Here is a 13,971-nt window from a genome sequence, read left to right on the forward strand (position 1 = left end):
GCTGTCAAGAATGGCCTATTTAGGTGAATTGTTCACGTCTGGTGTGCTGAATGTCAGTTTACAAAAAAAGACCAAAAACTATCTTTTTAACATTACCACAAAATAGACACACACACAAAAAAAAGCCTAAAAAGCTGCAGTTACAACAGGAGAAGGTGAAAAGATAAATTGTCAATCACTTTCCAGCTGAGGAAATTTCTTCATTAAACCCGGGCTGGAAAATTCGTCCTGACCACGTTGCTAAGATAAAAGACCATTACCTGAATTATTTAACCAGCTGTGCAAACAGTTGCATAAGACCTTCCCAGATGAGAATGGGATAAAGACCCTTTCTCCATGGAAGGCAGCCATCAGATAAAGGGACAGGAATAGCAGACCAGCTGCTTGAATTTAAGCTTGAGTTGTCTGACACTTGGTTGAGCAGGACAGAGAAATTAAGCTGATACTAATACTTTCAATGCCCTTCTAGCCTCTATGGGTTTGTGAGTTTGCATTTTCTGCCCAAATTCCATTCAAAAACCAAGTACGGAGATAAATTCCTGTCCAGAACTGGTCTTTGGGCTGCATTTTACTTTAGCTCCTTCCTAGAATTGCTCCTGGACCTATTTTCTGTAATTCCTGTTCATCCACAGTTTTCTCAGAGCTAGGCACAGCAAAAAGGAAAGGGAAAAGGGAAAGAGAAAAGGAGAGGGAGAAAAGGAGAGTTCATTCTTAACAGGGACATTCAGTCATTCTTCAGACAAATAAAACGCAAAAATGCATATCAGAATGGGGAAGGCAACTCAGAAATGGATTAAAGGGGGGGGAAGAAGTTTCATTGTGCTGAAGTTAAGAGTCTTTTCCTCTCTTTCAACAACCCACATGGTGGTTAAAGATGGTCAGAACGAGATCTCCCAGTCAGTTGCTGTGCCCTACTTTAAACCAGTGGAGGACAGGAGAGCACCATGCAGGTGATGAAATGATAATAAAAGTGATGGTACATAAACTGTGGTTTTGTTTGCTTTTGATCAGCAAGGTAACTATTCTGGTACTGGTTCAGCAATGCAGTGATTCCCTCTCACGGTGACTTAAGGTGGCTTCTCTTTACTGTAGTTTTCCAACTGTGAATTCACTATTTGGGAGGGACTAAACTTGCAGTATGCTATGGGAGGCTGAATACCAGTGAAAGACTGTACTTGCAAACTGACACTCTTTAATGTTAAAGACAAGGGTCCTCTATGTAAATGTGAACTTAATGGTCCTACCAAGCTGAAGGAGACATTTCATTGCCAGGTTAGGACAGATTTTTCATTATGTGTCAGCATAGTGAGAACACACCTAACACAATAGCGTGCTGCACTTCTCAAAGTCAACTTTGAACCTGCCAAGAAGCAGCACCTTGGTATGTAAGGCTTTCCCTGAATAGTTAGAAACAAATAGGGTAATGTTCCATACATTTTTTATCCACTCTTGATAATTCGAGATGCATAGAGGAAATGCCTGGTGTGTGTTGAGTGAGAATGTAACAGTACTTTTCGTTTTACTGTCAAAATTATACATACATATTGGAAAATGCATTCATGCCTCATTTCTCTATTACAGTATCCCAACTAATAGTATCATCTGTAACCAGTCTTTAAAGAAATAAATAACACACATTTGCACTGTATGTCTTGTTATCTGAAATGTGCAGGAACCGGCGTGCCTTGCTCTTCAACCTGACGTGTTTACAATAGCAAAAAAAAAAAAAAAAAATTACAGAATTTATTTTATTAAGGGAATGTGCTGTATAGAGGTCTGTGGAAAAACAGTATCAGTCATAACTTAGCAATTGGCTTTAGCAGCAAACTTTACTATACACTTCACTTCTACAGCTCCCTAGTTTATGTTGAAATAAGTTCCAATATAAAACATTAATAACTCTTTGCAAGTTGGTGCCGAGCTAAGTGTACTCCAAAGATACAATGTACGTGAGAAACAAGTCAGAAATAAAGTAGGGCATTTCCATCTGCGACAAGGCTTACCAGGAAGTTACCACTACAAAGTGGGGTGTCCTACATAGACTAGAACAGAAAATGGTCTGGGAAGGAATGTAATTAAAACTAAAGGAGATGAACAATGGAAGAGAGACTTCCAGCAGGTGAAGAGCAAAAGGTCAAGAATCTGGGCAGCCGATAACCATTATCGCTGAGAAATTCTCACTGCAGAAGGGGAAGGCTACCTGGCAGTGGCAGATCATCCTAAAGAAGAAAAAGAATTTGGTCTAAGGGGAACTTCAGCCAGCAGTGGTGGCAGCTTCCCCTGCTGCTGTCTTGACCAAGACTTCCTGCTATTGACCAAATACGAAGATCGCTACATGAATGCGAATGGAAATGAGTTGATGGGATTAATGCACGAGGTCACACCCAGTGAGCAAATTTCCGTTTTAGATTCTTGAAAAGTTTATGTGCAGCCCACTTCCGAGGAATTGAATAGGTTGGTTGAATGGCTTTGCTGTGGAGCCTGACATAGGAGAAAGATCAGAGGGCTCCGTGGTAACACGTGTGCCTGAGCTTGTGTTTGTTTGAAAAGATCAAAGAGGCTGTGAAGTGCCAAATATAGGTGCTTGCCTCTAGACTTCAGATTTCACTCCTTTTAGGGCAATTTCAATATTAGAACACTAGGCAGATAAAAGAAATCTCTCAGTCTAAAACTGACAATCTTGGGTGAATAAAGTCACCTTGGCAGCAGAATGCAAGGATATTTGGATATAATAAGAAAAATGGCAGAGGAATGCCCAGAGGTATGAGTGATGTTGCTATGCTGAGCATTGATAAGGCTTTCACTGTGGACAAAGAGATATCAAGTATAAAGCAAGCTTAGTATTCGATGTGCCGTGAACAAAGCAAAGGACACACATTACAATCCATCATAAAATGGAATATGTAGTAAATTGTAGAAAGACCGATTTCCCTTCTTTCTTTTTGTTCCTGGCTATAAAAGTACAAGAAATGGTATTCTTACCTTTCACATCTCAGTCACATTTTCTTCTTGCACTAGGATGACTGAACCAAGCAATCAGGGCTTTTAATGTTATTTCAGCTTTAAAGCCATGTTTTTAAGAACATGAATGTGTAGCATGATTTTTTGCTGATCTTTGAACTCTCCTCCACTGTAATAATATTAGCTGCTTATCTCAGGCTCATGGTGTGCTTTCATGTATTTGTGAAAGAAGAGACCAGTTCAGGAACTATAGGCACGGAGTCAAAAAATAATAATGTGGAAGCAAGGATGCATAAAACAAGAATAGCAAACGTTCAGCTCTTCATACTGCAGTGAAGCCACACAGTGTACTGAGCACTACCGATGCATAGTGTTTTCCAACTCAAGTGGTATACTCAGAAATATGATAATTAGTTTTTCACAAATATTGTGATTCAAAGGGTGAAAAGTTCTTATGGGGAAATCTTACCTTCTCTGGCTTTAGTAAAGATTGTTTGAAATAAACACCAGTACTTGACTACTGGAATCAAAGGACACAAGTAATTCCCAACAAAATAATTTGATACCATTTTCAAACATACAGCAGAAAATAGAGAAGGACACTAATTGGACCGTACACGTTCCCCTGGAGTTGAAAAGGGAGGTTGTGCATGAAAAGAAAATAAGTTTATGGAACAGAGGAATGAGGAGGATCATGAATAGGCTAGCAGACACATTCATGCACAAGCAACGTTTGTTTTGGTTTCCCGTGTAAATGCAGTATCTTGGCTTGCCAAGTCCAGTATGTGGAAAAGAGCCAAAATTATGGCTAGAAACACACTGGAAGAAACCCCATTATCTTGAAATATACTTAACTTTAAGAAATAAGTTTCCCCACTTGATTTCCCTGGCTTGCAGTATGGTATCTGATTTTTAATCATTCTTTTCTTTTTCCTGTTGCTAAGTGAAATTCTCATATAAACAAAGGAAATCAACTGTGTTAAAAGGATGGAAATGACTGTATGCAAAAAGCTGTCAAATCTACAGAGTAAGCAAACTGGAAAAAAAACATTTCTTAACCTAATCCTTTCTGTTACAGCAATGCTGTGCAGTACTCGCGCTGTTCAGAGGAAGTCAGTGTGTTGTGGGTTAAAACTGTTTGGTATTAATTCTCTCAATTTTCTGTAGCCTCAGTGATATGCTTGGGGCTTTTTTGTGGTTTTTTGTTTGTTTGTTTTTTGCGTTTCTTTCCCAGAAGGAGAAATTTTGATGATAATTGTAAGCATGAAGTGATGAAGTGTCTAGCTCACTGTGTGGACCTGCAGGGTCAAGTTCTAGTTACTTTAAGAGACTAAAGCTTCCTTCAGCTTCCCGCTACACGGTCACGGGAGAGGGATGGAAAACCCCTGAGAGCAAACATGTCAATAGGTGGGCTGAATCATCCTTTGGATGCGTGTTTCTCTCCATTGCAGGTACAGGCAGACTACGCTTCTAACCGAGGAGCCTCAGCTGAACAGCTAGGCTGGTGAATCCAGGCTCTAGTACTGGAAGAGCTACCTTAAAGGCAGTTTTATGACCTGAAGCTCACATAATGCTTTAGCTCTCTATCCTGTGGCCACAATGTGTTTGGATACACGCATGGGTCTCAGGTCTTGTACCAATGGCATTAATAGCTGGAGTATACCTAACACACAGCATAGGAAAATACATGGTTTAAAAGTCATAGGTCTACTTCGATTACAGAAATTATATCTACCTATTGATATTAAATGGATATATAGCCCTTGGCTTAATGAAATGTCAGTGGAGCCAGGGAGGGAAAAAAAAAGGCATCTCCTGCATGGCTTATGCCACAGTTCTCAAACTATGTTCCACAGACAGTTAACGAGTTATATATGCTAGCTGTTCTGGTCTCCAGCTACAAACAGCTTAAGTAGATTAAATGTTACCCCAGATTCTTTCTCTTAATAATACAAGGGATGTTAAGCACTCAGGAACAGGAGGGCAGGTGGTCTGCATAACCATTGAATAGGAAGGGCCCAAGAGACACTGTTATTGAGATATCCTTTTATGAAAAATTTTGAGGATTCCTACAATAACAGCAAAATCTATTCCAATAATAGGGAGTGAGTACAGAGTGCTACAGAATTTAGCACCGATAAATATGCTCCCTTTGAAATGGTGAATTAGATGTGCAGCAGGATCTGGTCACACTTCAAAGAATAATATGCAGAGCTGAAGATCCATCTGTTTGCTCTTGCTATCACCATTGAGGCTCCTGTATGTTAAGCAGTCTTTTGACTACTTCAAAGCACGTTTGAAGTCTTTGCTGTGCCAACCCCATGCACAAAAAGCAAACGTGCCTTAACAAAATGAGTAGCTGGTATTTTTATTCATTTTACTTGTAAATGAAAACAATTTGTTCCTGCTGTTTATCATTTCTGGACTCTTTTTCTTGGCTTTTTTTTTTAGCTATGATAGCGAGGGCCGTCTAACAAATGTTACGTTCCCAACTGGAGTTGTCACCAACCTTCACGGGGAAATGGAAAGGGCCATTACAGTGGACATTGAGTCATCCAGCAGAGAGGAAGATGTCAGCATCACTTCCAACTTATCGTCAATTGATTCTTTCTATACCATGGTTCAAGGTACTGTAAACAAAAGATTTCTCAGCAGATACTGACCTGAAAACTGTTTTCTTATGGTACAAGCAGCTCCAATCAGATGCATTAGGAGGAAACTTTAGAGGCATAGTGTTTGGAAGAAGGGGTGATACATACATGGTTTTATACATATATAGAGAGAACTATTCGGAAAGAAGGAGTTGAAATGAAAGAATTAACTATGTTTTCTAACCAGATAGCTTTTGTAAACAGCTATGGGAAGTAGTCAAAATACCTGCTTTGCATTAAGAGGGAATCTTGGGAAGGAGAGAGAAATGGATTGAAAGGAAAATAGCTGCAGAAATAGCATGAAGTAAGATTTTTAGCTTTAAAATAGCATGTGACGTCCTAGCAGCCACATCCTTGCAAATGTTAGTAGTCACAGTATGCTTCAGATTAGGCCAAAAATGCCTAATGAAACAGCAGGAAATTTGTTTTGTGCCAGTCCAAAGACTATACTCTGAGGGTGTGATTTTCTTAAGTGTTTAAGAGACTTTGAAGATGGGTCCCGACAGCATTTGTGCTCTCATGTGATACAGATATTCTTACCAATCTCACTGTGGGTGTTTATTACGATTGGGTCAGTTAACGTGAAGTGAAGATGCTACTTGTACATATTGCATAAAGTGTGCAGGACAATGCAGACTCTTAACCCATGTAGGTAACCTGTGCTTCTCTTTTTTGCCTTTTCAGATCAGTTAAGAAATAGCTACCAGATTGGTTATGATGGCTCACTGAGAATCCTGTATGCCAGCGGCCTGGACTCACACTATCAGACAGAGCCGCACGTGTTGGCTGGCACTGCCAATCCAACAGTGGCAAAGCGAAACATGACCCTCCCAGGGGAGAACGGGCAGAACCTGGTGGAGTGGCGATTCCGGAAAGAGCAAGCCCAGGGAAAAGTCAACGTGTTTGGCCGAAAGCTTCGGGTAAGCATGCAAGCATGCGTGGTATCTACTATGTTCTCATATAGTGAGAGGAAATGTAAATACATGCCTGTAGGTATTGCCATCCAACAACCACAGAATATTTACTGTAGACAAGCTTACTGTAGAGCTGGAAGTACTTGCTTGTATTACTTCATTTATTGGCTGCTTTTCCTTACTAATTGCTCTTTTCTGTGGACTTTAAACTGTTGTTTTTAACCTGGAATGCATTGGAATGAATTGGGATGAATGAATAATTTTCTGCTTTCCTTCCCTTTTTTTTGTTTCTGGTACTGAATTCACACACCTGGTTTTGAATCTTGTTTTAAATTATTCTACCATAAGTTAGTACAGTCCTAGGATTTTCTTTCTTTTTTATTTTAAATAAAAATTGTACTAATACTTATTTCTGGTAGAAAGGGTTTTACTGTGTGTGCTTGTATATGGCATATTCCTCTAACATATGTCTTTACCATTTTGTTGGCATTTCTTCTTCCTATATAGTGAGTGAAATATAAGTAGGAAGCAAACTATGATTTATGACAGCCATTTGCTAAAGACAACATATATTAAGCATTTAAAAATGGGTTGCCAGGAGACCATTTCAAGACCACATCAGAGGTCTGACTTACTATTAGAACTGAAATCAGTTCTTCAAAATAAGGCCTAGGCAGTATATCAAATTAAGGTAAATAATTTCAGACCACTTGACTTCTAAGAGGTAAATGTCATTTTAAATCTTAAAATATTTTATATCTTCCTTCGGGACGAGAAAGGAGGGAAAGCTGTCATGCACCTTATATTCCTCTCTACCACTTGCTCTGCAAGAAGAATGGATTTTTTCCAAAAAGGGGGAAGGGAATGATTATTCACAATAACTGCTGCTTAAGAGCAACATACTTGTACCTAGCTACAGCAGCTGTCTTAATGCATAAGGAAGAGGGAAAGGAAGCCATGCTTCTGGAGCTCATCCTTGTAGTTCTGGTTCACAGACATGTCATTACACAGCACAGTGGGATAATACACCTGCCAGTTCATTTGTGAAAGAAGCCCAAAAGAAAATAAAATAAAGAAAATAAAAATAAAAGAAATAAAGAAAATAAAGAAAATAAAATAAGCTTACCAATGGCATTTGGTTTTGGCAGTGAAACAAATCACCATGAGTCCAGTTCTCAAAAGTGACACAAAATGTTGGCATTCAAGTGTAGAGAAGGTAAAAGAAATACCATGGGCAACTTTAACTTGGAAGAGTTAACAGGAAAAAGGAACAGCAGAGAAGAGGGAAAGATCTAACAAGGTGGAGGGGAAAGTGAGACATCATAGATTAAGATAAAAGAGTAGTAATTAAAAGTGTATATACAAATGGGAGAAGTAAGGGCAGATGGGGAGTATGGGCTAATAAGAGAAAAATGCCTCAAAATAAAGTAAAGAAACTTGTCAGCAACAAAAGAAAAGGAAGGTTTTTTGAAATTTATTTACATGGGAAGATGTTACAGAAACATCGCTCGGGGGGGGATGTAGGAAAGTAGAGAAAGAAAACAACAGGAATGACTTAGGGAGCTCATCATTTCCATCTACAGATATGTCAGTAAACTTCTGCTGCAAAGAAGACAAACGTAGATAAAAAAGCAGTGACAAAACGTATTGCCAGTAAATGTACTCATATATATGACACTTTCACTGAGTTATGTATATGCAGTCTTTAACATTACAAAGTGCACTCTCAGCTACTGTCTTGGTTTTCTATCTTGTATTCGTTCTACCCACCACTAGGAGTCTTTATAAAGAAATTAATTAGGAATTATGTCACCATCCCTTAAACAAACAATCCTCTGTCAATGTTACTTTGGTTCAGACTTGTTTAGTATTTGTTCAGTAAGCTGGTTTTGTCCCTGGATCTGTACGTTTGGTCTGTAGGGTGGCCTTGGGCAGAGGTCCTGACAGTCTTCTACATGAAAGAGCCTTTTTAGGGCATTTGTATTGAGGCCAGAGAGACTCTCACTCACAAGGAACTGGTATGGCCTCCATCTCAAGGGGTGCACCCAGAGTAGACGGGTAACACAGACAAGGGAGCTCACAGGAAAAGTTTGCTCTGCCTCCTCCTGAGACCTAACGTGCTCCAAGCTCTGCAGAGGTCCCCAGTTTTCTCATTACCTCTTGAATCTCTCTGTAAAGCACAGCAATATACTTCTACTCCTAATGGGGTAATCACAGTCAGATTTCATGTTTCTGACTGGAAAGAAAAACAAGAGTTAAAGCAGAGCAGGATAGATGGACACCTAAATTACTGAAACGTAGCAGGACAGTAGGTAGGGACTGTCAGGAGACTCAGTTTTGGTCATTAAGTGTTTCTTCACTGAAAATTTCCTGAACCCAATAGGGTTTGCATGGCAAGGTTTTGGTAGAGAGGGGACTGCAGGGGTGAGAAGTGCCAGCTGGCTCCAAGATGGACCTGCCACTGGCCAAGGCTGAGCCTATCAACAATGGTGGTAGCATAGTTAAGAAGGGGAAAAAAAGGCCTGCGCAACAGCAGCCAAAGAGAGGAGTGGGAATATGTGAGAGAAACATGCAGACATGAAGGTCAGTGAAGAAAAGGGGGTAGGAGGTGCTCCAAACACCAGAGCAGAGAATCCTCTGCAGCCCGTGGTGAAGACTATGGTGAGGCAGGCTGTCCCCCTGCAGCCCATGGAGGACCCTGCGCCGGAGCAGGTGGATGTCCAAAGGAGGCTGTGATTGCATGGGAAGCCCACGCTGGAGCAGGCTCCTGGCAGGACCTGTGGCCCCATGGAGAGAGGAGCCCACGCTGGAGCAGGTTTGCTGGCAAGATTTGTGACCCCATGGGGGACCCATGCTGGAGCAGCCTGTTCCTGAAGGACTGCACCCCGTGGAAGGGACCCACGCTGGAGCAGTTTGTGAAGAGCTGCAGCCCGTGGGAAGAACCCATGTTGGAGAAGTTTGTGGAGGACTGTCTCCCATGGGAGGCCCCACACTGGAGCAGGGGAAGAGTGTGAGGAGTCCTCCCCCTGAGGGGGAAGGAGCAACAGAGACAATGTGTGATGAACTGACCACAACCCCCAGTCCCCATCCCCCTGCGCCGCTGGTGGGGAAGAGGTAGAGAAAATCAGGAGTGAAGTCAAGCCCAGGAAGAAGGGAGGCATGGGCAGAAGGTGTTTTTAAGGTTTGAGTTTGTTTCTCATTACCCTGCTCTGATTTGATTGGTAATAAATTAAACTAATTTCCCCAAGTCGAGTCTGTTTTGCCCATGACAGTAATTGGCAAGTACCCTCTCCCTGTCCTTATCTTGACCCATGAGCCTTTCGTTATATTTTCTCTCCCCTGCCCAGCTGAGTAGGGGGAGTGATAGAGCAGCCTTGGTGGGCACCTGGCGTCCAGCCAGGGTCAACCCACCACATATTTTTGTCATAATGAAACCCAGAGGTTTCAAATAAACTTGGAGTGTGACTGTCTTAGGCACAATAAAAACGATCAAGTTTTGCTGTAAAAGCATTTTGGTAGCAGAGTAGTTAAGAAACACTTCAGTCAAAGACAGTAATTTAGCTGACATATGTTATTCCAGCCCTACACTCTCCAGTGAAAGAAGCTACATCACCAAAACTTGTTATTATAATTGCCGTCTGTATTGTGAGATTATGCAATCACAGCCAAAATTTCACCAAAAGCTCACGTCTGAAAGCAAGAGCTATGTCAGCAGAATCTGGTGGGAGAAAGAGGCATTTCCTTTCTTTCCCCCTGCATCCTACCCTTACACAGCCCAGACAGATGGAAAGTGAGAAGGCAAGGAATGTTATTATCCTATTTAGCAGATAAGGCAGTGAGACAGCCAGATTAAGTACTTTGTTGCAATTTACACCGGAAGGATGTGCTTAGCCAAGAAATTAACCACAATTACTTGGACATCTGCCTTAACCATAAAACTACCCTTCCCTCCTTGCCAATTCAGAAATCAGAAGTGCCCATTCTCAGTTCAGTGTCTAAGCCCAAGAGGTAGACATGAAAATTAATAAAAATCGTAATTAAATGTAAAATAAGGAAGGGAAGATGGAGAGAAAGGGAGGGGGAAAAAATCGGAGAAGCCAAACAGGCAGGGGGATGCAGAGGTGAGTGCAGGCATGTGTGGGAGAGGATGGGAAGTAAAAGCCAGAGATAAACAAGATTTAAGAGTTAATTTAGGCAAATGATTGAATATTAAATGTTGGACAATTTAAACAAAAGCTACCTGAAAACGAAAAAGTGAAAAAAAAAGACAAAATGGAAGTGAATGGGAATGCTTCATAGTTAAGTTAAACCTACTTCCAGAATCAGTCTTGTAGCGTTAATTTTCAAAGTATATTTAAATAACATTTGATGGCTCATTAAATATATAAAGTACCTATTCTGCATCTGCTAGACTTTGTGTTCCTTATTTAGAGAATTTACATGAAAACATTATTTTTGTTCTGAAATTGGTAGCGCAGATTGTTCTCATGCCAGTGATTTCATATTGAAAAAAAAAAGGTAATGTAGATGGATAGGCAGACAGACAGACTGATATAAGCAAAACTGAGCATTTGTGGGAAATTTTTTTTTATATTTGCCTATGACCCATCACCAGGACTTTAATACTTTTTATGCCAATAATAAAGGATCTAAGTTATATTGATCTTTTAGAAGCTTATCAGCCCCAGGGTATAAGTACCAACATCCATGACATATGGATTTTTGAACATGCAGCCCTGAAAAATGCAAAGATCCTCCAGTCATTTCTTTGGTCAGGATATCTATTTTCTTGTTCTCTTCTGACTGTTATTTAGCCATCTTTCTTCCCCTCTGTAATACATGCATCAAGAACTTGAAAAGGAACTTTAAGAAGAAATGTTAATACACAAAATATACGTCCATTTGTCCCCTACTTCCCATTTGTAAGCAAAATACAGTGATGAAAAATCTTAGTTATCAGTGTTTTACCCTCACCTGGAATAACTCTAAAAGGGCACAGCAGATACAGAAATGGTTTACAGATGAACAAAGAAATCCTAGAGGCCTGTTTGAGAACACTAAAAAACAGTTCAGTGCAGAGGGGGAACAGAGAAGTGCGAAAATACCAATGTGGGAAAAGAAAACCTGGCATTTTCCTTTCATAAATACAAAAATGAGAGCTGATTCAATGAAACTGAAAGTTAGGGGATTTAGAACGCTGAAGAGGGATGGGGACGGGGATGACAACTTCAATGTAAAAGTATAGAAATCACTATTCACCACCTTAGTTTACATATATAAATAATAGAGTTTTCAACATAAATGTATCTAGGCTAAGGCTTTAATTTCAAATTAAAACAGTTACAAACTTCAAAGCATTTATAACTGGTTTTCAGTGCTTCAGTAGTCTTCCAGGCATTTATGGCTTTAAGTGGTCAGTTAACTAGGCAAAAGACATAATCCTTTACTAAGGATTTCAGCCTCATAAACATATTGCAGCTGTGGATGGGATACTGAGTTGAAGTTCCATTTGATCCAGAAGGGGAAGGCCTATGTTCTAAAAACTGTTTAATCTTAATTTGAAGATTTAACATGCTTTTGAAGACCTTAATTTTGTATTGAGCATTTTGAAAAATACTTGCTGCAGAGGATTAGGATTCAGTTCTTTCTTAGCGTGATTGTTATGAACTGGACAAGCGGTTGCTAGGAATATGTTTTGACAATAATATGCAGATACACACTGGTCTGCCTACAAAAGAAGTAGTTTGTTAGCTGAAATGGCCCTATTTATTACAGAAGTTTTGAGTGCACATCTTTCAGTATTTTCTTAACAGTTGACTAAGCATCAAGAAAAAACACATTGCAACAAATTCTGGGCCATCTCTTCATATAATGAGACCTTCTAAAGTAGATGCTAATGTAGTGCCTTACATTGTATCAAGAATTTGCTAAAATAATATACGCACACAGCAAATCAATCACTGTGAATGGTATTTAAAGAACAGCTAGCTTTGTGGAAATAATAAGAGGCTAGGGTTTGAACAGCATGATTTATTGTGTCGTTTTGTTTGCTTTAAAAAGGTTAATGGCAGAAACCTCCTTTCAGTTGACTTTGATCGAACCACAAAGACAGAAAAGATCTACGATGACCACCGTAAATTTCTGCTGAGGATTGCCTACGATACGTCAGGGCACCCCACCCTGTGGCTACCGAGCAGCAAGCTGATGGCTGTCAATGTTACCTATTCATCCACAGGTCAAATAGGCAGCATACAGCGAGGGACGACTAGTGAAAAAATAGAGTATGATGGACAGGGAAGGATAGTGTCTAGAGTGTTTGCTGATGGGAAGACTTGGAGTTACACGTATTTGGAAAAGGTAAAGAACACTCAGGTTTTAAAAAATGCTTTGAATATGCTGAAGTTCTGCAGCATCCCACTGCTGCATACAAAGCAGAAACAGGTAGTAGAAGCGCATTCCAATTATTCTAAGTATCAACATGTGATTCCTAGGGGAATATTTTATACAATAGATATGTAATCACGCTGTAGCTAATTGCTAGGAATTGATGTCTTTTATTTAGGCCACTGACTAACGAGAAGCATCAGTATTTACCTTTTATCTTAACACTTAAAATAAGGTACTGGGACTAGATCTCTGCAGTGTGATTCAGTTGAAAATAATTTGTTTCTAACTTCATCACTGTTGTTTTTTTCACTACCAAGAAAAGCTCTTGTTTCTAAATAGTTACAGTTGTCAACTTGTATTTGCTATATGTTGCAGCATCAAAATAAATGATAGGCAAAAGATTAGGAATCTTCATTATATACAACAATTGGTGAATGATAGCTCTCCCTCTAGAAATACCTGTGAAAATCCTGCTTGTGAGATCTCACACCTGCTATGCAAAACGAGAATCCATTTCTCTCTTGGGTTTAAATACATTTCTGTTGAAGCTGTGGCTCAGCAAGTACTGCTTACTAGTCACTGCAGATGTAATTTAATTAAGACCTATGATACATAATAGCCACACACCAGAAAAATGTCAGAATAATTCCAGGTAGCTCCTTTTGATATGAATAATCAAACAATTGTCTTGCCTATGTCTTAAAACCTTACAGAACAAGAACACAGTATTAAGGGATCTCAAGCTCTTCAAATTCTCCAAAATCATCTCTAATTGTAGGGAAGAAATTGTATCTCCCATATGTTGTTCTCCTCGTGAGTTAATGGCTCTAAGACAGTTTTACTTCTTCCCATATTAAACATGACTTATCTGAATCCATTGACAATCTGCTGTTTAGCTGTGAGTGCTTGATAAAAGAGTGATACAGTCATAACAAGTAGCAAATTATGAATGTGGAACTACTAATTACAGAACCCCTTACAATTAAGCATCCAAGTAAATTAGGCAGGGAGATGTTAACAACATGTAAGGTCAAGGATAACTCAATTAAAGAGGAGAT

The 13,971-nt window shown here is 39.8% G+C and overlaps 1 protein-coding gene across 13 annotated transcripts in view; it reads left to right on the top strand.

Annotated features, from left to right (window-relative positions):
* Positions 1-13,971, top strand: part of TENM3 (teneurin transmembrane protein 3) — a 416,806-nt gene that overhangs the window by 391,256 nt on the left and 11,579 nt on the right. For all 13 annotated transcript variants that reach the window (XM_075091186.1, XM_075091189.1, XM_075091190.1 and 10 more), the window contains 3 exons: positions 5,413-5,588; positions 6,297-6,532; positions 12,587-12,883. In XM_075091186.1, the coding sequence (XP_074947287.1) occupies positions 5,413-5,588; positions 6,297-6,532; positions 12,587-12,883 (709 nt within the window). The remainder of the gene's footprint in view (positions 1-5,412; positions 5,589-6,296; positions 6,533-12,586; positions 12,884-13,971) is intronic.

This window comes from Phalacrocorax aristotelis, chromosome 4 (assembly GCF_949628215.1).
Source record: "Phalacrocorax aristotelis chromosome 4, bGulAri2.1, whole genome shotgun sequence".
Lineage (NCBI taxonomy): Eukaryota > Metazoa > Chordata > Aves > Suliformes > Phalacrocoracidae > Phalacrocorax > Phalacrocorax aristotelis.